General features: G+C 52.3%; 1 protein-coding gene across 2 annotated transcripts in view; it reads left to right on the top strand.

Annotated features, from left to right (window-relative positions):
* Positions 1 to 2,260: 2,260 nt before the first annotated feature.
* The window catches only part of ppp1r9ba (protein phosphatase 1, regulatory subunit 9Ba), a 56,367-nt gene continuing 36,659 nt past the window's right edge, over positions 2,261 to 21,968 (top strand). Inside the window, exons 1-2 of one of the 2 annotated variants that reach the window (XM_088906509.1) lie at positions 2,261 to 2,404; positions 4,297 to 5,846. In XM_088906509.1, coding sequence (XP_088762635.1) covers positions 4,350 to 5,846 — 1,497 coding nt within the window. In that variant the 5' untranslated portion in view covers positions 2,261 to 2,404; positions 4,297 to 4,349. The remainder of the gene's footprint in view (positions 2,405 to 4,296; positions 5,847 to 21,968) is intronic. The other variant, XM_088906510.1, reaches the window with a different exon arrangement.

Genomic DNA, 21,968 nt, shown 5'->3' with positions numbered 1-21,968 from the left:
AAACGTGTGCTTATACACTTCCTTCTCCCCTCCTGGTGAGATTTCGGTGTCGCCTACACGATTCCGACACTGCAGATGGGCCTGCATTAAATTGAAGCGAGGAGCTTCACACACAAGGAGCCGAGCACAGCACACTGGGGAGATGCAGCTGAGTAGCTGAACAATCGTGGTTGCGTTTTGTGCTCTCCTAGATGCTATTTTATAAGACCATTTTAAACTCTGGAAACCCGAAATACCGTGTTATTTGCTGTCTGTTGAGTTCGAAACGTTCTGCCCAGAGGTCGCGTATCCAGTTCATTTTGACTGTACCCTACCACCTACAAGTACCTAAAGCCAAGCGGTGTAATGTTTTAATTTCCCCCCGGCCCCGGGGTATCAAAGGGTAATACAGGGTATTGAAGACGGTTAAGGTTTCACCCGTGCTCTAGGCCACGACTATGCGGTAATTTAACAACTACATCATTGTGTTCTATGACCACAGTGGTGCTATAGAAGTAGCACTAATCCGTGTGGCTTTTGGAGCACAAATCAAGTGTGAAGCTATTCACGTCACTCAAGCAGAGTCCTACTAAGATCCCACTTTGCAGCGGTGCTCCTGCGAATTAAACGGTTCTGAGACCTGCAATCGCGCCCCTGGTCGCTGCGGTCACAGTGACCGCTCTGTCGTTATTCTGTAGATACTGTAGCTGTATTGTTATACAGGCGATACCGACGCTTCTGTCGCCACACTGGTCTGCAACGCGAGCTGCACAGCACGTCTGGAGACCTTCCCCCTGAATCGGTCATCACAATGTGCATTTTGGTCTCTGCCCAGGACCTCTGTAGGCGCTTGTGAACCGAGGGGCCGATGCCAAGCGTCTTCCTGCGGACCAGTTAAAGCGCGGACGAGCCCACAGTAGCCCACTTTCGCGGACACGCGTGCGCCAGGTTTTGCTGTTATCAGTGGAATCGACCTGGATCACTGTGCGATTTCGTACCGTGGCGTGTCTGGGAGAGGGCGGCCTAAGGACAAACCCTGGGCAGACCTGCTGGGGTTAGTTCTTGGGTGGACTGAGTGGGGTACCTACTCATTATCAGGAAGCCCCTTACTCTCATTAAGGGTCGCTGCTCCACGGAAACTATGCGTATCTCTGGGACGAAAATCAACACCGCAGAGGGCACAGGAGAACTCCAAACAGAGCCGAGACGCTAACGGCCGATACCGGAGTAGTCGCCCAACCCCCGCAACAACTCCGGGAAAGAGAACGTGCGAACTCCACACAGACAGGTGCCAGAGTTGGAGGAGGTTACGTGTCCTCGTGAGATCGTGCGCTTTCACCTCTTCAGGCGCCTTAACAGGCATAACCCGTCGAAACCTCAGTGATATTTCGATTTCTAGATTGTAACCAATGTTATATTTGGTGCGTTCTGAAACCGCAGTACATGTATTTGGAAATGGTCTTGTACTCACAACCGCGCTTCAAACACGGGATTTGTTAGAATTTCTGAAAGCATTTAAATGAAGAGGTGGGTTACTACTTAACGTGTTAAAGGTCCGAAGCAGGACACATCCATTTCGACAGCAAGGCCGTCTCATTTTCTGCTAAGCTGCTAAAGGCGATGCTCTCTCTCACAGTCCGCTGTTCCACGACCTGCCAGGGCCTGGCCTTGCAGGAGGCGGAAAATCACGATTAATAAGAGCAACCGAAGCGCTTTGCGCTCCACCTGCAGGACAGACACGGAGATGTTAAGAGCATTAAAATAAAGCGCCCAAAACGAGTAATGTCGTGAATTTCTATTTGTATTATTGCAAAATGTATTCAGCGGATTCCTATTATATATATATATCACCTACCTTTTAAGTGAAATATATTGCAAATAAAATACATTACACATTATATACAGAGCAGTTTATATTTTTTTAGTTTAGTGCACGTAGTCCCTCATTAATCGTTTTCTCTGTATAACGCACACAGAGATGAGATGCGTAAGAACGTACAAACTGAACAGCAGCCCTTTCATGTCCGGACTACATGAATTGTATTAATTATGGACAATATATTGCGATTATTTCTTCAGAAGTGCGAAAGAGCCGCTTTTGTGGGTGTTTAAATTACACACGGGGCGGGGGGGAGCCCCCCCACAATGTCACCTCCGCTCGCTCGCATTGTGCCGAGGAAAAAAAAAACAGGCATCGGCGACTTTCAGCGCGGAAGGGGTTAATGATCGTTGTGATGCCATATGTTCGCGGTGATGCAGTGAGAGAGGAAAGAGAGAGAGAGAGAGCAGGCAGGCAGGCAGGCAGGCGGTAGCGCCGAGATCTCGCTGGGGAATCAAACAGCAAAAACACAGCGTGGACACAATGGAGCGACCCGCCGCCGGACCCTAATGACGCGCGGGGACCCCGGTACTCACTGAAAACGAGGTAACGACAGGCCGAGGCGCGCAGTGGGCGCAGCCGGGGCGAAATCGCTTGGGGGGTTTGTTTTCTCTTTGTGTTTTTTTTTTTAAAGGGGGGACTGTTATTATGGAAATTATAAGATGCAGGAAGCAACGTAGCAAAACCTAGGCATCAGCAAGCAGAACGCAGCAGAGGCCTACGACTTCCGCTGGGTCTTAAAGCGCAGCGACTCTAAGTAGGCCGTTGAGGAGGGACACGACAAGAGACCCCCCAGTGCTTGTATGTTGGAAATAAATATACCGCCTGATTAATGTGCTCACGTCCTACGTTTGCGACGCATAAGAATAGCTCTGGCATGTTTAGGAGACCGGGTGCTTTTTCTGATGTCTTTGGATTTTGCAGTTCATGGTATGTGTCGGGGGGGATGTTTTTAACCTAACAAAGCTGCAGAGAAGTGCTGGTACCGCGGCGGACGAGCGGACGCGTTCCCGTAGGTTTCGAAACGACGTGAATATCAATGGGTTTGCTCTTCGCATAGTTGGAACCCGAAGGGAGAGCGCCGTTAAGCGTGATTCTTTTGCAGGAGTAAGCAAGCGGGCATCACTGTGTTAAGATCCGATGTACAAAAAGGGAGATGTGCGAGTGCAACCGCGTGAAAAAAAAAATAATATGGACGAACCAAAGTATTCTGCTTTTTTTTTCTCCCCCCAAGGACATTTAAGTCGTGATTCTTGAGGGCTCACGGCTCACATTGTCCGCTTTTTCATGTATCGTGTGCTGGACGTGGAGCCCCATGAATAAAATAACGGTAATAACATTTCCAGAAATCTTAGCAGAAAGCGCCTATTTACGAAACCGAAGCACTTCCGGGAACTACATTACAGATTAATTTATTCTAAAGGATTGTGTTATTGCCTTAAAAAGGAAGCGCTTTGAAGCACCCGGTAGGGCAAATGGCAATAATTACATTATTGCTTACACATGCACATTTGATTTCTGTCAGCTCGGTACGTCTATACGGATCTTTATTGATGAAAGATACTAGTAAAAACAGGGACATTTGTGTTGGACAGGACAGCACTGCATAGGGATTAAAACATTGCGTTGCGTGGTACATCAGCCTGTTTTCTTTCCAAAAAAGCATGTTTTTTTTTTTTGGGGGGGGGGAGGCTTTCACAAAAGATTGTTGAAAATCCTCCGTATAAGTGACGTTGTGTTTTGTTTTTTTGGAAACCGCTTCCTGTGCCGTAAAGCTCCAATCTCCCCATTGTGTTGGTTAATAACCCTGTCATCGATCTGACTCCCCCCCCCCCCCCCCCCAAATAAAAATACGGTGGAAAAATAGCCCCCCACCACACGTGACCGGCGTTAAGACCCAGCGAGGGCCTCCCCCTCTGCAGCAGCAGCTTCTGCTGTGGCGGTAGGACCACAATCTGCACCAAAGCAGTTGAGAAAATTCAAGAGATCAAAATGATGTCATGAAAAGGGATTAAACAGCAGCAATCCAGCGCAGGCGGAGATATCCAGGGATCGCCGGTGCTCTAAACCGATTATTCGGCTTGCGCTTTAGCTCGGGGATCTGGCGATCGTGACACAGATGTTGAAATATGTACTTGCGTGCGTGTAGGTTACTTTTGGGCCCCCCTCCCTCCCCAATTAATCTGATTTTGGAACAGACACACTGTGCCATCAGACCTCGCCCCCCCGCCTTTGCACATAACGTTAGATTTCTGCCGAAGATCGTAGCTTCATCAGCCTGATCTGTTTTTCTTTCTCCTTCTCCTCCTCCTCCTCCTCCTCCTCGCCCACCCCCCCCGCTTGTCGCCCGATTGCGCGTCGCCTGCGCCCCTGTCGCTCAACCCGCCTGCCGCCGATGGTGGATGCGCCTGCCGTGCGCTGCGCTGCGCTGCCGGCAGGGAGAAGCGGAGCTATGCCGTTACTGCCCGGGCTCGGAGACTCGTGATTCACCATGATGAAGACTGAATCCCCGTCCGCAGCGAGCGCCACCAACAGCTCCACTCTGCGGAGCGCTTCCCCGCACCGAAACGCGTACGAGGCGGGGATCCAGGCGCTGAAGCAGGCGAGGGACGCCCTGAGCGGCGCTGCGAACGGGGATGAGGCGGCGGACTGCAAGTCCAAGCCCCCCTCCCGCGGCCGGAGGTACGGCTCCAACGTCCACCGCATCAAGAACATGTTCCTGCAGATGGGCTCCTCCGCGCCGGGGGAGGGCGAGGACCCGGCCAAGGAGCGGTCGGTGCGCCTGTCGCTGCCGCGGGCCAGCAGCCTGAACGAGAACGTGGACCACAGCGCGCTGCTCAAGCTGGGCGCCACCGTCTCGGAGCGGGTCAGCCGCTTCGACTCCAAGGCGGACGGGCAGGCGCGGCCGCCGCCCGGCTTCTCCAAGCTGCAGGAGACGCGCAAGATCTTCGAGCAGCGCCACCTGCAGGAGAAGCAGGCGGCCACCAACCGCATCCTGCTGAAGAAGGAGCGGGCGGCGGGCTTTCAGGACGGCCGGCTGGACGTGGTGGTCCGGTTCAACGGCAGCACCGAGTCGCTGGACAGCCTGGACGCCGGGGGCGCCGGGGAGGCCGTGTCCCCCACCGTCAGCCAGCTGAGCGCCGTCTTCGAGAAGGCCGACCTCCGCAACAACATGCACCGGCCGCCCGCCTCGCCGCTGCCCCCCCGCGGCGCCGCCCCCGCGCCCGGCAGGGTGGCGGCGCTCAACTCCAAGGTCATCGCCAAGCGGGCGCGCGTCTTCCCACCCCCGGGCCAGGAGGAGGGCGGGGGGGCGGCGGCGGCGGCCGGGCGGCTGAAGGACCAGGACGGGTCCGCGGGGGGCGGGGCCAAGCCGGCGGCCAGGAAGGAGGACACGCCCCCTTCCGAGAGCGCCGGGGCGGGGGGCCGGGCGGGCTCGGGTTCGGAGGAGCAGCAGAAGAGCCCGCCGGCCGAGCAGCAGCAGGGGAAGGAGGAGTTTGAGGGACCGGCGGGCGAAGCGGGGGTCACGCCTGGAGGTCACGAGGAGCCCGGTGCCCCCAGCACCCCAGAAAGCAGGAGCAGGCTAGTCCAGGCGGAGGTGCACGCGTCCCTGGAAAACGGGGAGGCAGACCTGGAGGGAGAGCCCCCCAAGACGGGCGCTGGTACCCCCGACGCCCTGGCTGGCCTCGAGAGGGCGGCGGAGGCGGAGAGGGGCAAGGCCGGCGAGGGCGAGTCCCCGCAAGGGGAGGAGGAGGGAGGCGAGGAGTCCCGCAAGGAGGATTACTCGGAGGCCGACCTGGTGGACATCAGCGCCTACAGCGGGATCGGCGAGGACTCCGGCGGCAGCCAGCTGGACGAGGACGAGGAGGCGGAGGAGGAAGAGGAGGAGCCCTACGAGCCCGAGTCCAGCTGCTGCGAGATCCCCGGCCTGCCCCCCGAGGAGGAGCCGCCAGCCAACCGCAAGATCCACTTCAGCACCGGGCCGATCAAGGTGAGCCGGGCCGTCCCAATCCGAGGGGGCTGGGGGGGGGACGGCCTCCCCTGTGCTGTAATGAGCCGGCCCAGCCGCGGGTGGGAGCTGCTGGGATTGCAAGGCAGGGGTTTCCTGTACCCAGTTGTGAGATCTGCGCAGAGCTGCAGAGTTGGTGCCTCGCGTTGTAGGGTGAGGGGTTAACATACCGATGAGCGTCGGTGAACGCGATCTTCTTATATCTCCCGGGGGAGCGGCTGGGAGCAGGGCGTTGACTCTGACCTTGAACGGGGCTTGGGTTTTGATGAGCTTCCACTGGTTTTTCACGGCTGCAGTAACCGATGCCAAGAGTCGCAGCCAAAACAACGCCATTGACAGTCCCTCCACAGCCTGGGGTTTTGGGCTGATCTGTGCCAAAGCTTGTTTTTGGTCCCCAGTAGCTGCTTTTGAAAGCAGAGATCATCTCGCCCAGGGCCCCTGACTTTCTCGTTATGTGTAGACGAGCTGAAGCACCTGCAAAAGCTGTGGTGCCTGTTGGCCGGTTCAGGTTCAGACCTTCCCACCTTTGGCAGCTGCGAGGGAAAAGGATGTGTGCTGTGAAAACAGATAAGCAGAGGGAAATTTTTACAGAAGTGATCACTTACACAACAAGGTACTTTTTGTCTTCTGCCTAGAGAGTATGTGACGGTGACAGCGTTTGTCTAAGGCTTGAACCCTTTCGAATTCTTATTTTCTGTTGTATAATATTCCAGACCACAGTGACCTCCTTAGGTCTGGCCGTTTATTGGGATCGGTTTTGTGCCATTTTTGGGGTTCCCAAAAGGGGGGACTGAGGGATTAGAAACGGGGTGTTGGAATTGGCCGATTGCTCGCGGAGAAGGCCGGGGGTGTGACCTTGAGCAGTGTGGTCTGCCACCCCCTGCGTCAGTCCCCCTGCTGTGTTGGGATTCAGATCACAGGACTACAGTTCCCATCAGCCACCTGGAGGGCAGCTGCGAGCCCTGAGCCGGGGGGTGGAGTGGGTGTGGGTCTGCTGGCCGAGAAGCCAGATTTGATGTGCGAATGTGGTTCGTGTTATCGATAATTAGTAGAGCTGGGCCATTATGGGCTTGTCAAAGCTTTGTTAGAAAACCTGCCTTTGGATCCTAGGACTACAAGTCTACAGTCTATAATGCGTGTCACAGTGTACCAGTGACCAAGAGATCTTGTGCTTACTTTATTGTTGAAAAAGCCATGAGAAATGATGGATGGATTTCTGAAAATTAAAAAACAAATGAAGTGGAGATCTGAATTAATTGAAGAAAACAATATTTAGGAAACAATTTAGGAAAGTATTGAGCATATTTTTTGTCTCTCTAGGGTGTTTCGCATTTTAAATGTTCAGATTCCTATTGCCTTTCCTTTATATTGCCTTCTCCATGCCAGAAGATAGCGAAACTCTTTACCAGTCGGGATCTGCTTCACACACCACTCAAGCGCAGCCCCACTGGCCAGCAGATCAGGTGCAGGAGTTGGACGTTACTTTACCACTTGAATTAAGGGGGAGCTTGTTGAAGCCCAGGGTGGAATTTAGCCAGGACACCATGGGTAACACCACTGCTCTAACAATAAGTGCCATGGCATATGTAATGGTCAAGTCTCATTCAAAGGATAGCCCTACCTATACTTCAGTACTGGAGCATTGGTTTGGAAATCCTAATCCATAGGGAAGAGCACCACCTACTGGTCCGCCAAGGAAGTGCACCACTTACCGCAGCACCCTGCTTGTCCTTAACAGTCTAGACTCGAATGACTTCTGCACATCACCCAGGCAGGAGCTTGACCCCGGTGGGGAATGAAATCGGTCCCCTTCTCTATGTGAAGCACTTTGAGATGAAATAATACTGTTGAAAAGCAAGGAATTGTTATAATAACGATCAGCTAACTGACTTACTACCGTCTAAAACGAGAATTCCTCTTTTGCTACTCAGCCACGCTGGCCAAGTCAAGATCATGCCTTCAAGGGTTAAAGACTTAAGCAGTACGTGCCGGGGATCAGTGACAGCTCATCTAATTGGTTTTAATCGTTGCGTTTATGTGCCTGATTGAGTTGCGTGACTCTTTTGTTCCTCTGCAATGAGCATAGCTTGGAAAATGGCCTTGCTGCAACTTAATACTCTTGATTTATTTATGACATATATTAATGCATAGAAAGCACCTTAACCCAATGCAGTAGAGAAACGTTTTTTCTTACTTGCGCACTAAATGACTAATTTGCAACGTTTTACATTAAAGCAAGGAAAGATTTCATTGGGTGCTGCCATAAAACGAAGAAGCCTTCCTGTTTGGCTCTAATGGGTAGAAATATTAATTTATTCACTGTTGCGTGCATGTTGTGAAACTGTACCATGAGATGGCCTTGCTTGTTGCTGCTCTGGCCCGCTCTGTGAGGGGCTGACCCTTTAGGCCCATCGTTGAAAGCGTCTCTGCTCTGTTTCTCTAGCCTGTCACTGAACAGGCATGCTTGGGGTTCTTCAGCGACAGGTATCAGCTCCACAGCACAGAGCGTGCCACACATCCCTGCTCACTACAGAGTAATTGCATTTATATAGAACTTTTTATCCCACAGGGATCCCAAAAGTCTTTATGCACACAGTGGGAGGGGAACCACTTTCTGCTGTACTGACGTGCGGTCCCCACCTTGATGACACAAGCCAGCCTTTCTGTACCAACAGCCCCACTGAAGGGAGCGACTGCTTCACTGCTTCACAGGCTGAATGAGGACAGAGCTTTAGGGAGGCCAGGGAGAAATGTAGCCAGGGCAACACCTATGCTTCTCAAATGACCAGTGCCACCGTTGTGGCCCGTGATGTCGGTAATGACCCAGTTGTCAAGACTTCGGTTTAATGTGTCATGTGGAGGACCTGCACCTTCTACAGCACATTGGTTCGGGTCCAGAGGGAACAGCGCCACCTAGCAGTTCACCACAGCACTTTGGCTTTCCTTTGTCAGCTCGCACTCGCAGACTATTCCAAACTAAGAGCGCAGCTGCCTAATTGCATGAACTGTGAGCTGTCCCTTTCCTGATGATACCGGGACGGAAGTTTTGTATTTTGAAATGGAACCTAAAGTGCTAGAGACCCTCCAGTTACCCTGTAAATTGGTCTAGATCAATGCAAAACAATTATAGGAGCAGGCTAAGCTTTCTGTCATTCAATATGCTAGATGGAATATACTTGACTCCGTCTGTTGTATTGTACTCCGCTTCATTTTGTCTATTAGGATTAACCTCGGCCTTGCTCAGCCTTTAGCTCTGTCATTCATGCTGCTTGGATTCTCTAGAACAGTACTGAAATTCCCCTTTCAGAATGACTTGGGTGTGCTGCATGCGCTCAGTCTCAGCTTTGAGAAGAAGGAGCCCGACACAAAGACGTTGACAAGCAGGTTAGAAATTGCATCGCTTTAAAAAAAACAGGCTGCACAAAGCAAATCACTGGCTTTCTAGGAAAACAGTAATAGCTCTTTTGATATACTATCTGGATTTGTCACAAGGTCTGCTGCTGACAGGCTTTGTGTTACAGTACCTTCAAGACTAATGAAGCCATACACGGCCTGGCTTTAGACATCCAGAGAATTCATTTGAAAACAACAGTTTTTCAGATTTCGTCACAGCCTCATTAGTTTAATCAGATACTTGAGATGAAGCTTAATGTTGCATTAATTTGATCAGTGCTCTTGACAGAGTTGAATCCATCACACTTGAAAAAAAAATCAGGAATCTCCAAATTAATTCTGAGCTCAATCCCAGTCCTAATCTTAACGTGGAGCAGAAGAGGAGAAAATGAGGAACACTTTTCCCCCGCGACCTCGTGGCGGGGACCTACAGAAAGGTCGCAGATTGTAATTTATTTGGGGGGTTTTGCAGTTTGCTCCTGCCCTTTCCTGAAAGTAAAACCGAGAAGGTAGTTTTCGGATGTGACCAGCGGTGGAACCCGGGTGAGCTGCTGGCCAGAGGGATATGAGCTGGCCCGGCCTGTCTGCGCCCTTCACTCTGCTCCAGTTCTCCGGCTCTTTCGCGATTACAGGCACTGACGCTCTCCCTGCTTCAGCTGAAGACTGCAGGACCCCACTACCACGTCTTCCAGCAGCAACCTTAGTCAGTACCAGGTCTCCCATCCAGGTACTGGCCAGGCTCACACCTGCTGAGCTTCAGTGGGCTGCCAGCTGTGAGCTGCAGAGTGATATGGCTGCTGGCTGTTTTTAATTGCTTACACTTATATAGCGCTTTTCTGGACCCTCCACTGTCCCCAGACGCGGATACAGACTTGTAGCTGAGACCAAAGGCATCGGAGCGCGCTGCTCTGCTGTGCTGTGCTGATGCTGCAGAAACAAGGAGCACTTAGTGTGTGACCCTGTTATTAAGCACTTCCCTGTGCCAGACGGCCCCTGGCAGGTTGGCTCGCGATATCAGGGAGGAAATGGTGCAGAAAGAGGGTGCGGACTCAGCCCCAGCAGGATGTACCCGAGTTCCCTTTCGGAGAGCATGTGGGAGCATGTGGCTGTAGGCATTCCGAGACATCTGTTTGTTACACAACAGGCGGGTCTGCAGACACTCCTGTCACCTCCGGGTTTCTGCGCCAGAAGGAGCTGCTGTGCTTCAGAATCCGCCCGGCTCTGGACTCCGGGGGGCCTGGCTGCAGCCGGCACGCCCCCGACTGGCCGGGACCGGCAACTCCATCTCCCTGTTTGCAGCAATGTTTTATAGTTGGTTTGGGTCCAGCGTACAGCAGCTCTCCAGCTTGGCTCCCCTGCCTTGCTTTGCTTTACAGCTTTTCTTATGTTTTGGCTCACTTTTGGGATCCCGAACGTTTTAACCACAGTCAGTTTACAGAGTATTTTGTTTTGCTGGTTTCCTGCAGTTTTATTCTGCTTTGCCTGGGTTTCCTCCTCTTGGGAATATCATGACATTGACCATGATATTGTCCTAATTTGCAGGAAAGCATTTACAGGAACACCTGTATTGTGGGAAAACATGGCCAGATGTTCTGTATCTGTCTTGCCTATACCGTCCGCAGGAATGTGTGAAGTTTTCATTGCAGGTTTGCAGACAGACCCCCTTGCAATTAAAACCCTGTGGATAACTCCCTCGGTCGGAAAGTGGGTCCCGTTCGTGGCAGCAGGAGTGCCTAGACTTCAGAACGGAATAACGTCACTTCTGTAACTCGCTTAGAGCGCTGAGCCCTCTTATAACTAAAAAAAAATGGTTTAACGGCTCTCCCTGAAGGCACTCATCTGTCAGGTCCTGCTTTTGAGGATGAGAGTCTTCCCAAACGAACTGGCAGGTGTAGAACGATGCTTAACGTCGATTTCTGCCGTGCAACGGGTATTTCAGTGGCGTTTGACTCTGGAGCTGGGAATCGGTGCCGGGAGGAGATCGGCTGTTCCCCATCGTGAAGTGGAATTTATGGGGCGCGATTAACCTTCTTGGCCGTGCGGGTAATGGAGTAATGGAGGCGTCGACACCGAGAATGACGGTTAATTAATCTGTCAGCTCAATTCAGTGGGCGGCGTGCACAATGCAAGGCTTTAACAGTGCGGCGTGTTCCAGGTGCGGTCTGGGTGTGGGCTGCTGCTCCAGTGGAGCTACACCTAGTGCAGCTGCTCGCTCGCTGTGTCTACAGACAGCACCTCCTGTAGAGAGCAGAGATCGGCTCCAAGGGGTGGAGGCGTTTGTGGGATTGCCGTGCCAAGCACATCTAGCTTCTGGGAACAGCTAACCGAGCTGAGGATCTTATCTGGCCATATCTTGAAAGAGTCTGGGGTAATTGCGATTGTGGGAGTCTGTGTAGCCCTTCCATAAGTAGACGATGTGCCTTTTGCACAAAGCAGCACCTCCTGTTCTCAGTTTTCAATGCACTTTGACTTTCTCTGCTGAACAGCTTGACGAGCTTGACAAATACTTTGGAACTTCAATACTTCATCTCTGCATAATCAGGGTTTTTTCAAAGTATGATGGTGAACGGTGAATGCCACTAGTGATTTTGCAGATGTATCAGACACCAATGATCGTAGACAAACCGAGAATTCGGGGTATGTCAGCTGCAAAACATAGTCCTGTGTATATTGGAGCTGATCACGTTCATACATATGAAAAGTTCTCAAATGGCGCAGCCATTTCTAATCAGTAACTTGAATATTGTTGCACAAACAATAAAAACATTGCCTCTGCTTTTATAAAAACAGATTACATGATGCAGTGATAGACGGAGGGTAAGGATACACGCCTTCACATTAACATTGTGTGGAGAGGAATTCTCCAACTGTGCGGATTTAAAAGTTGTGACCTCACAATCTGTATTAAAGACGTACCTCGTTAGAAGTCTTAAATTAAGCTAAGGTAAGAATTAAGAGCTCCACAAAGATCCAGGCGCTTTCTGAATCCGAAATTGCATAAGTGCCCTTCGAGATTATGACACTTCGCTGTCCTCTCCGCAAAGCATTTCCAAATTGACGGTATGCTAATGGATTGTCTGTGGTATGGAATAAGCATGAGTTTATGTCGCCGGTTCTCAAGTGGAGTGCAGGTGAAGAGGAAATGTTTACAATTCGAAGTTTCAAACCGCAGTCTCCGAAAAAAAAGTCTCTGAAGTGATTTCGAATGCTTTTCCTGGAAATGTAAAATGTATGGACTAATTTTCAGCCACGCTGTTCGACCATCTTTCAGTCCAGTTTTGTGTAGCTACACATGCCATACGATACAGTGGACAGGAGTACATTTCCTTTCTTCCTCAAGCCATTGGGACTCTCCCTTTTTTGACTTTTTAAAAAATGCATGATTTAATGAGGAATATAATGTAAACGGAGGCAGAAATCCGGTATACTCCTCTCCGGCACAAAATCCCTGTTATGCTCTCAGAGTGGTTTCAATAGCTCTTTTTAAATTCTCAACGGCTTAAGACCAAGGGAAGAGGTTAAACTGATTCAGTTAAGCAGTTAATTAGTTCAATTATGCAATTAGGAGCTTAGGTGGCTGAGATCAGGCAGATGCTGTGGACCTGAAGAGCTGTAGATGGGCTGACTGCCCTCGTGTTGGTTCATTAGGCAGTTTGAAAGAGTTTTGTTGCCTGGTGCAGTTCTGCAACATGTGCTGGCGTCCCTGTGTGACGAACGCAGCTCTCCCTGCCTGGCTTCGATCCTGCGGGCTCCTAGTGCTTACAGCTGCCCCCCCCCCCCACGACGCGGGTAACTCCCCCGGGCCGACAGACCGGGACCCCTCCGTGGCGGCTGTGTAGAGTTCAGAGCGGGGGTGACGTTCAGCCTACTGTCCCTGACCCTGATCTGGAGTCAGCTCACGGTATCTCCGATGGGGGCAGGAGAGGCTCCTGACGGCTCAGGACTGCTCATCGAGAGGGCGGAGTCTTCTTCCAACAGGAGCCCGGCTCGCAGCCCCAAACCGTTTCTCTTTTCTTTTTGATCTCCATAGTAAAGACGCGCTGACCTGGGCTTGTGCCCGGCCTCTTTTGGCTTGTGAGTGACCCCGGGCTGCCAAGTTAGTTCAATGAATAAAAGCACCGTGGCTCCCCCAGATTAATCAGGAAGTGAGCGTTCCATGACTTCACAAGCAGGACTGTGCTATGAAGCAACTTGAAGCAAGGGCCGGTTTAGCTGACACGGCCTTGCTTGCTGGTGATAGGTGGCCCTAGACTGTGTTTCCCGCGTTTTCACAGGGGCTCTCTCTGTCTTGAAGCATTTTGCCAATTATAGCTTCTATAAGATGTTTGCTTTTAGGGGTTTTCTTAACCTTATGCACTAAATCCGTTTTTTTCCCCCCCACTCCTTAACAAATTCACCCCTAGAAAGCCCTTCTTCACACCCTTTTGTAGTTGAATCCTACAAACCTGGCAGGTGGTGGATCGGCTGCGCTTTGCAGGTCTCAGAGTTCCTTCCTGTCGTTTCCTAGTGTTGTTCTGACACTTCCTACCCTTCTCTCGTCCTCAGAGTTCATTTTATTGCAGTGTATTTCCAGGGCAAGCACAGGTGCAGAGCTGAAGTGTTATACATCTGTAATGATGCGAAGAGCCTGTTTGGAGAGGAAAATATTTACTGTATGGCATATTCAATGCCAAAGCTTTTGTGACTGAAAACGCATTGCAGAATTAAAGAGCAGGAAATCTGGCTGAATTTGAAATTTTATTGATTTAAAGCCTGTATGAGAACTCGGAAAGCCTCTCTTGCCAAGCGTGCCTGTATGCAGTAAGTGTAAGAAGCTGGTGTTCCCTTTATTGACTTGTGCTGTCATCTGCCTGGACTGTTGAGACGCTGCGGGATGTGATGGAGTGTGTTAGTGGCTGCATTGTCCTTTGGGACTCTCTTGGCATCCAGATTTTGCTTCGAATCTGGCCTGGATCCTGGGCCTATTTTTAACACGCCTCTGACATGACAGTGATGTATTAAGGGCTGCAGAGCTCACAGGTGGGTTGCCTAAAAAAAAAAAAAGGGCCGAACACTTGATCTGGGTTTTTAATTGTGTGCCTGAAAAGGAATTGGCATTTTTTTTTGTCTCCCTAATTTGGATTGCCCATATGAACTTTGCTCAGCTCCCAGCGCCATTGGGTTGAAACTGCAGGTCTGAGGGTAGATGGGTTACTTCAGATCGCACAACTTACCTGCCCCACACCCCCTCGATCTCGAAATGCTTTTTCCTAAATACCGTTGGGTTGCTTTGGCATGACGAGGTGCCGCAGCCGGTGGCTCATTCTCATCCCCTCCCGGTCTCCCCGGTGTCTTTAGCCACCTCCTCGTAGCTCGGGCCACCCCACGAGAAAGCCTGAAGCCGTCCGGCACTCCTCTTTCCTGCTCTCTGACGGGCGAGCCTGCTGCGATCATGACAGCGCCAAGGCCACTACATCACGACAGCCTGTCCTTCAAGAGAATAGCGTGCAATCTCTCAGCGACTGGGATAGTCAAAGACTGCAGTTGACTGTAATCAGCTGAATGGGTTTCCTGAGGTCCTCTTTCGCACTGCTGCCGAGCGCCGCTGGCAGACTTGTGATCTCCTCCGCAGAAGGACCATGACCCTGGCTGCCCCCCCACACAGACCTGCGGCTCTTCTGGGAGCGTTAGCAGGGGGAGAGTGCTTTGAGTTGGGGCTGGGGGGGGGAGGTTACTCCATTTCCTTTTTGGGAAACAAATATTTCTTCCCGTTTTCTTTCCGAATTTAACCTATAAAGGAGCGCCTTTCACATGACCAAGGACACAACCCCCTCCCACACACACACACACACACACCCCCTTCAGAGAGAGGGGATCTTTACACTGGCCTGAGCGTCATCCCTCAGGAAGAAATAAATACCCATCTCGCGCACATAGCCACGACGATGGCGACACGAAAACCCACAGACGGCACTGTGGGCTCAGGGATGCAGCGTTGGAGCTTGCGGACGGCGGTCTTCGGACACTGTTCACAAAAGGAAGCCCTCCGGCCGCCGGGTTCCTGCGCAGGGGCCGTGGAGGATGCCCGCTTTGCAGAACGATGGGGCCGAGGGCGAGACGAGCCGTCGCCCGGCCCCGAGTGCAGCCGGGCACGTCTTCCCAGCAGGCCCCTTGCGGCGGCTGCACCCCTGTCGCCCACAGCGAGGCTCAGCTTCCTGTGCACGAGAGGGGACAGAAACACCAGCGTCTTCGCCCCCGTCTCGGCCTCGCAGGTGGTCCCGTGCGGTCTGAAGCAGGAGGGGGCGGCTGAGTGAGTGTGTGTGTGACTGTGTGTGACTGCGTGTGAGAGTGAGTATGAGCTGTCGAGAGCAGAGGCCTCACTGCCTCACGGGGTCTGGAAGTGTGTGTGTGTGTAACAGCTGTCGAGAGCAGAGGCCTCACTGCCTAACAGGGCCTGGCAGTGTGTGTGTGTGTAAGAGAGCTGTCGAGAGCAGAGGCCTCACTGCCTAACAGGGCCTGGCAGTGTGTATGTGTGTGTGTGTAAAAGAGCTGTCGAGAGCAGAGGCCTCACTGCCTAACAGGGCCTGGCAGTGTGTGTGTGTGTTCAGGAGCCCGAATGCAAGGGACCCCAGTTCGTGTGCAACACGAGAAGCCCAGCCCTTTCTCTTTCCTGTCCAGTGGCTTGGAGACAGGAAGTGGAGGAGATGGCCCCTAACAACCAAGGACCTATAAGAGCAGATCAGATAGGAATGGCTGTACTTCAGTAAAGGCTGGAACATCATGTTCCTCGTGTCTGTGTGCCAACAGAGGAGCGGGGAAACCCATCAAAGAATCTGTGCTGTGTTGTTTCTTGTTTAAATTTCCCGATCTAGTGTTTTGAAAGACACGTTCCCTTCCTCCGAAAAAACAGGACAAGTCTTGCCCTGGGTAAAACCTTTCAGTGCCGATTTGGTTACATTTGTCAGTCAGATTCCGGTAATCCTCGCTGTCCGACAGCTGTTTGCGCAGCGCGTCCTCGGTTGTCTCGCGTTTTGAACTCGTTGTTCAGCGTCTTCCTGCTGGGTGGAGGGGTCAAACGGACACTTACAACGGCGGGCGTCCCAGAGGTCTTTTGTGGTCAAGCTACGGGTTCTGCTTTTGGGTCGGCCTTGCTTCTCCTTTCAAACTGTTGTCCTTCATATTTAAAAAAACAAAAAAAGTTTTCCAGCACACCGAGAGTCCTTGTAACCTTGTGAAACCAGTGATTTCTGCCAGTGGATTTTAAGGTTCCCTTGAGGCACAGCGGAGGAGATAGTAGGAGGTCACATAATAAATAGACTGTGAAAATAAGCTGGAAGTAAGAAATACCTACACGCACAGACAGATACTTCCCACACCAACAGCAGTACATCCTGTAAGTGTGAACTCAGCTAAAGGCACAATCCGCTTCTCCAACACTCACTGAGGAAAAAAGTTGGAAAAAAAAAAGCTTTGAAAAATGAGTCTCTTCTGCATCTTTGCCTCCTATCCCAGTCTTTGCCATCACGGTCACTTGTACTTTTTTTTTTCAGACTTAAAGCCAGGTTCGTTTTTTTTTTCTCTCCAGCAGACTTAACAGGGAACCGCGATCATGAGGCCCTTGTTGCTGTTTTTTCGCACGTACACGCCCCTGCCACCAGCGCACTCCACGGATTGCATGAACCATTAGAGATGTTAACATCCGTGCTTGCGAAGGCTGTATGGTGGATGCGGGGTTTTGTTTAAAAGTTCAAAAAAAATGCTTGAGGGCAGGGCCAGGGCAGCGTTGCACAACTGCACAGAATTGTAAGTCGTAGGGCTTAGCGCGTTGTGCTAAGAGGAAATCGGAAGAGCGCGGTCCTGCTCTCACCTTCTGCTGAGCGGGTATCTCACTGCGCCCTTCTCAGCTGTGTGCAGGCCCTGGAGTCAGAACCCCCGTTTGTGACATGTACACCAGACGTGTGTGCTTGATCTGTGTTATGACCAGTTTATTTGGTTGGTGTCTTTATCCAAGGCAGCTGACATTCGCATACATTTGTACAGCTGGGTCTGTTACTGTGGTGCCATCCAAAGGGAGGTATCGTGCTCAAGGGCACAATAGAAACATTTGAGCCCTCAACCTTCTGATTCCAAGTCCAGCTCCCTGGCCACTGCGCCACACGGCGTCTGGAGCTGCTGGGGGCTGCCTGCGTCGGTCGAGTTCATTCCCACAGCATTCAGACACAGGTCTTCCTCTTGTTGGGCTGCGTGAGTATCTAGCGGTGGTGGCACTCACCTGGGCGTCTGAAATGGACAGGGCCGCGAGACGTAACACTGAGGCCCTGACTCTCTGTGGTCATTAAAAATCCCAGGGTGTTTCTTGAAAAGAGTAGGGGTGTAACCCCGGTGTCCTGGCCAAATTTCCCCCTGGCCTTTACCGATCATGGCCTCCTAATAACCCCCATCTCTGAGCTGGCTTCATCACTCTGCTCTCCTCCCCACTGAGAGCTGGTGTGTGGGGAGTGTACTGGAGCATCATCCAGGTGGGGCTGCACACTGGTGCTGGTGGAGGGGATCCCCATGACCTGTAAAAAGCTTTGAGTGGAGTGTCCAGAAAAGTTTAAAGGTATTATTATCAGGTCAAAGTACCTTGCTCAAGGTACACCACCATTATCCTGGTTTTGGACACAAAGAAAAGGGTGTGGAGACCCGACCTGAGCAAGTCTTCACAGGACAAGTGTAGAAAAGAGCTCTGTGCACCACTGTCGAGCAGTTGGCCTGGCTGGAGAGACCCCTCTCTTCACTTACACCCCAACACTTAGGACACGACTTCATTGTATCTCAGGCTGCGTTGGATAGCTGCTCGAAAAGGAAATCGATTTAATTCGCAAATCATTCAGAGGCTTTTAGGAAGGGGGTGCAACTCAATCTTTTGAGAAATAACGCCACTGATTGTTTTACAGGCACCTCGAAGGTGCAAATCGGGTTTGTTGTCATCGGATACAGCAGCGAGGAAGCCCGAACAGCGCGCGTCTCCTTCAGGATGGTGGTCTTTCGTGCAGCCTAACGGGAGTTAATTTTTACAGGGCTACAGAGAAACCTTCTGAAAATGCCCATTGAGAGAGTTTGGGAGTGAAAGAACTGGGGGCTTGATGCGACTGCGCGGGGGTCTCTGCTCTCAGTTTGATCGCCATCGCCCGCCTGGAGGAAATCGTTTCCCAGGAAGAGTTTATTTGCGGCCGTGACGGCGGCGGTGGAGACAGTTGCCCCGGCCCCGTCTGTGTCAGAGCTCGCCTTGTCTGTCTGACGCTACTGGGGGGGCAGCGCAGAGAAAGGGAGAGAAATAGAGGGGGTCTTCCGGACGGAGGGCGTTCGCCTTCGAGGACAGCGGAGACCAAGACGCTCCACAACCGAAAAAGCCCCGCTCTTATTATTATTTTGTTTTGCTTGCGCCTCTCGAGGCGAGTTATACGACGGCTGCAGCCAAACACACAACGCTTGTTCGCTGGGGGCCAGGGCCAGGGGGGGCGCTCTGTGCGGGAGGCCGGCCGGAGTTCGGACGGCTCCCGGAGCGACGCCGACATCGGCGGAGCCCCGTTCGCTGTTCTTCACCGCCGGCTTTGTGCGCGCTCTGCCCCGCCTCTCGGTTTTAAAAATAGCCTCATTGTGCCTGTTCTACTGCACCCTCTGGCCTGGAAGCTGTAAGCTCGCTGTACAGAAATATGCTGCTTCCTTCTTTTTTTATTCCCTCCCCCCCCCTCAGTCTTTACTCCGTTTGAATGTGTTGGGAGATGTATTTCATCCTGTGATAACGTTTTCGGAAGTATTCCCCAAAAGCAGGCTTGTGTAGACGCACCGTAGTCGGTGTGGGGAGTCTTATGGGGCTGTTAGCTTTTTCTTTTATTCTAACGGGGCCCTCAGGAAAGGGTTCGCCCTGCCGATCCCGTCTGCCTGCTTCCCCTGTTGCAACGCGCAGTTCGAGCCCTCTGCCCTCAACGTTGCGAGTACAAACTGGGTGTTTTCTGGACCTGGATTTCCTAAGGCATCGGCTCCTGGACCCTCGGGCGAGGGAACTCCCGGCCGGCCAGTTTCCCGACTATCCCCCCGCGAGGATACTCAGCCATCCCCATTTATTATGGTATAGAGCCCAGAGTGGTTGTGTGCATTGCTATATAAAGAACGTACGCGCCTGCAAAGGAGAAACAAGGGTGCTGGCTGGAGCAGAAACCCGGAGTCTGTCCGGGTCTCCGGCGCTGGAGTGGGCTGGCGGCGCCACCTGTGGTCATGACCTCCGCGGCAGGGTCCCCGGGCTGCGCGAGCGCGTCGCGGGGCTCAGCGCGCCGAGCGAGGTGCCGAAGTGATGTCACCCCCTCCGCCGGTGTCGAGCTCTGCTGGGGCAGGGGACCTGGTCTTGGGTGGGCCGGAGTTATCCACAGGACCAGGGAGAGGGCGCTGGCGAGCGCTCGGAGCCCCGGGGATCCCCGCGCTCCAGAGTCCTGGCTGCGCTGGTTGAAATGCTCTCGGGGTTTTCAGCAGGGCCACGCGGCCCCGGCTGGCGCCGCGCTTGGAAAGCCCCTCCTGTCCCTGCTCCCTCCCTCTCAGGATCGGCTCTGGGGCCTCTTCGCCTCGCTCCCCGGAGCGGGCCTGGCTTTCCGAGGCGGATCAATCCCTCCCTCCAGCCGCTCTTTTGAAAAGCTCTGGCCTGCTCAGCCATGTCCCGGCGGTGTTCAGCTGACTCCGCTCTTTGCTGTCCTTCAGGGCTAACCTACGATGATGAAACATTCCTTACACACATATCGCGCTTTTCTGGACACTCCACTCAGAGCGCTGTACAGGTAACGGGGATCCCCTCCACCCCCACCTGTGTGCAGCCCCACCTGGATGATGCGACGGCAGCCATAGTGCGCCAGAACACGAGGGAGGAGAACAGAGTGATGAACTCAGTTCAGAGATGTAGTAGTAATAATAATAATAATAATAATAATAATTATTATTATTATTATTATTATTATTATTATTAGGGATCCTGACCAGTCTATTACAGCCTCGCAGTCCGTACTTTAATCGTTCCAGTTAAACTCCGAGACACAGACGCCAGCATCTAAGGAATTGGAATTGAATGCCCCTGTTAACGCGTACCATCACCTTATTAGACCCCCCCCCACCCCACCCCACCCCACCAGCCTTTGCATTGCTGATGTTTTTCGAGGCTACAAAGCCCCTGCTGTGCTGCTCGGTTTAATTTTAGTGCCCTGAGATCGTCCAAGCGAACCAATGGTTTTGGAACCCAACGCCGCCTTCCGAATCAAGCTCCGAAAGCCGAGGTATTTTGCACATGTTACAGGCAGTATATAGTGTAGAAACCAGAAGGCCGGTCGAGCCCAGGCTGGAGTGGGTGTAAGTGGGTGACGCGGAGCGGGATGGGTGTTCTGACCCCCGCGCGGAGCCGCGGCGGCTCGTGTGTCGTGCCGCGAGCGAGCGAGCGACGCGCCTGTGAAAAAGATCGCGTGGGCTCCAGCGCCCCCGGGGGCGCGCGCTGCTCAAACGACGTTCATAATTCCCACTTGCCGCGCGCGTGAGCCGCCACAGCCGAGCGCAGAAACACAACGCGCTCGCTCGGGCGGAGACGGCGGCCCCGGGTCACTGCGGAGGACGGCCATTCCCGGCTGCTTCAATGCAAGGACAAGGGTTGTTTTTTTTTGTGTGTGTGTGTGTTCAAAATCAACAATTATTTTTCTCTTTAAGACCTCCGTTTTAGAATTGCGGCTTGTGGATTGCCCGCGTTTAGCCGTCTAGCAGTACAGGAGCTGTAGAAACAAGGTATGGCACCTACAGTACCTCCCCTCCAGAGCGCACTGTCTGATCAGCATCTTTATCTTTATATGACTTTATTGTCCGTCCAAAAGCGGAAAGGAAATTTCTTTGGCATCACCATCAAAAACAAAACAATAAAAGGGACAGCACTCAATACAAAATAAACCCGTCAGAAACGCGTTGGCAATGCTCGCTAGCCTTTTCTGGTCATTCTGTAAAAGCGGTGGCACCCAGCCAGGAACAGGAGTCGCTTCTCCCATGAAGTGGAAGTTCTTAACTGAAGTTCAGAAGGAATAATGAGAGACAAACCCATCTCTTCCAGCTGTTTACAGTATATTGCAGGGCTTTCGTTCGAAGTCTGACTCTTGGCATACAGTAGGTCTCTGTATTTAGTGCGGAGCAGCATGAAGGTTATAAAGTACTGAAAGTGATAAATCCACAACATGCACAGAGGCTGAAACCAGGAGTTAGTTCTTTACCCAAAGGGGTGTAGTAGTATGGAACAAGCTACCCAGCCATGATGATGTGGCTGATACTGTTGTTTCCGGCTGGATGAGACCATCGGAGCAACTTGCCAAATGGCCCAGATGGGCCAAAGAAATTGCTTTTGTTTCTCGACTTCCTTAGGTTCTTACAGCTCCGCCATGAAACCTCAGTAAAGTTGCGCTGTTGCTTTACGGCTGTGTGTTGGCGTGAGGGCAACTAACTGGTAGCTCCAGGACCCTGGGGCAAAAAAAAAAAAAAAACCCTTTGGTTTTGTGATGGAGGCATTGCAACATGGCTGCAAGAGCACGTGGGGCTTTCACAATAGTGAAAGAGCTTCACTCCTGTCTCTCTTCCTCTCCCTGCAGCGCAGGCGCCTTGGAACTTGTGCATTTCGTTGCGAGTCCTTCTGCTCTTATCTCTGTGTGCAGACAAGTGATAGCGTTTCCAGGAGGAGAA

Source organism: Atractosteus spatula, chromosome 26 (genome assembly GCF_055471065.1).
Source record: "Atractosteus spatula isolate fAtrSpa1 chromosome 26, fAtrSpa1.hap1, whole genome shotgun sequence".
NCBI classification, from domain to species: domain Eukaryota; kingdom Metazoa; phylum Chordata; class Actinopteri; order Semionotiformes; family Lepisosteidae; genus Atractosteus; species Atractosteus spatula.
This window is presented reverse-complemented; position numbering and strand designations above follow the sequence as displayed.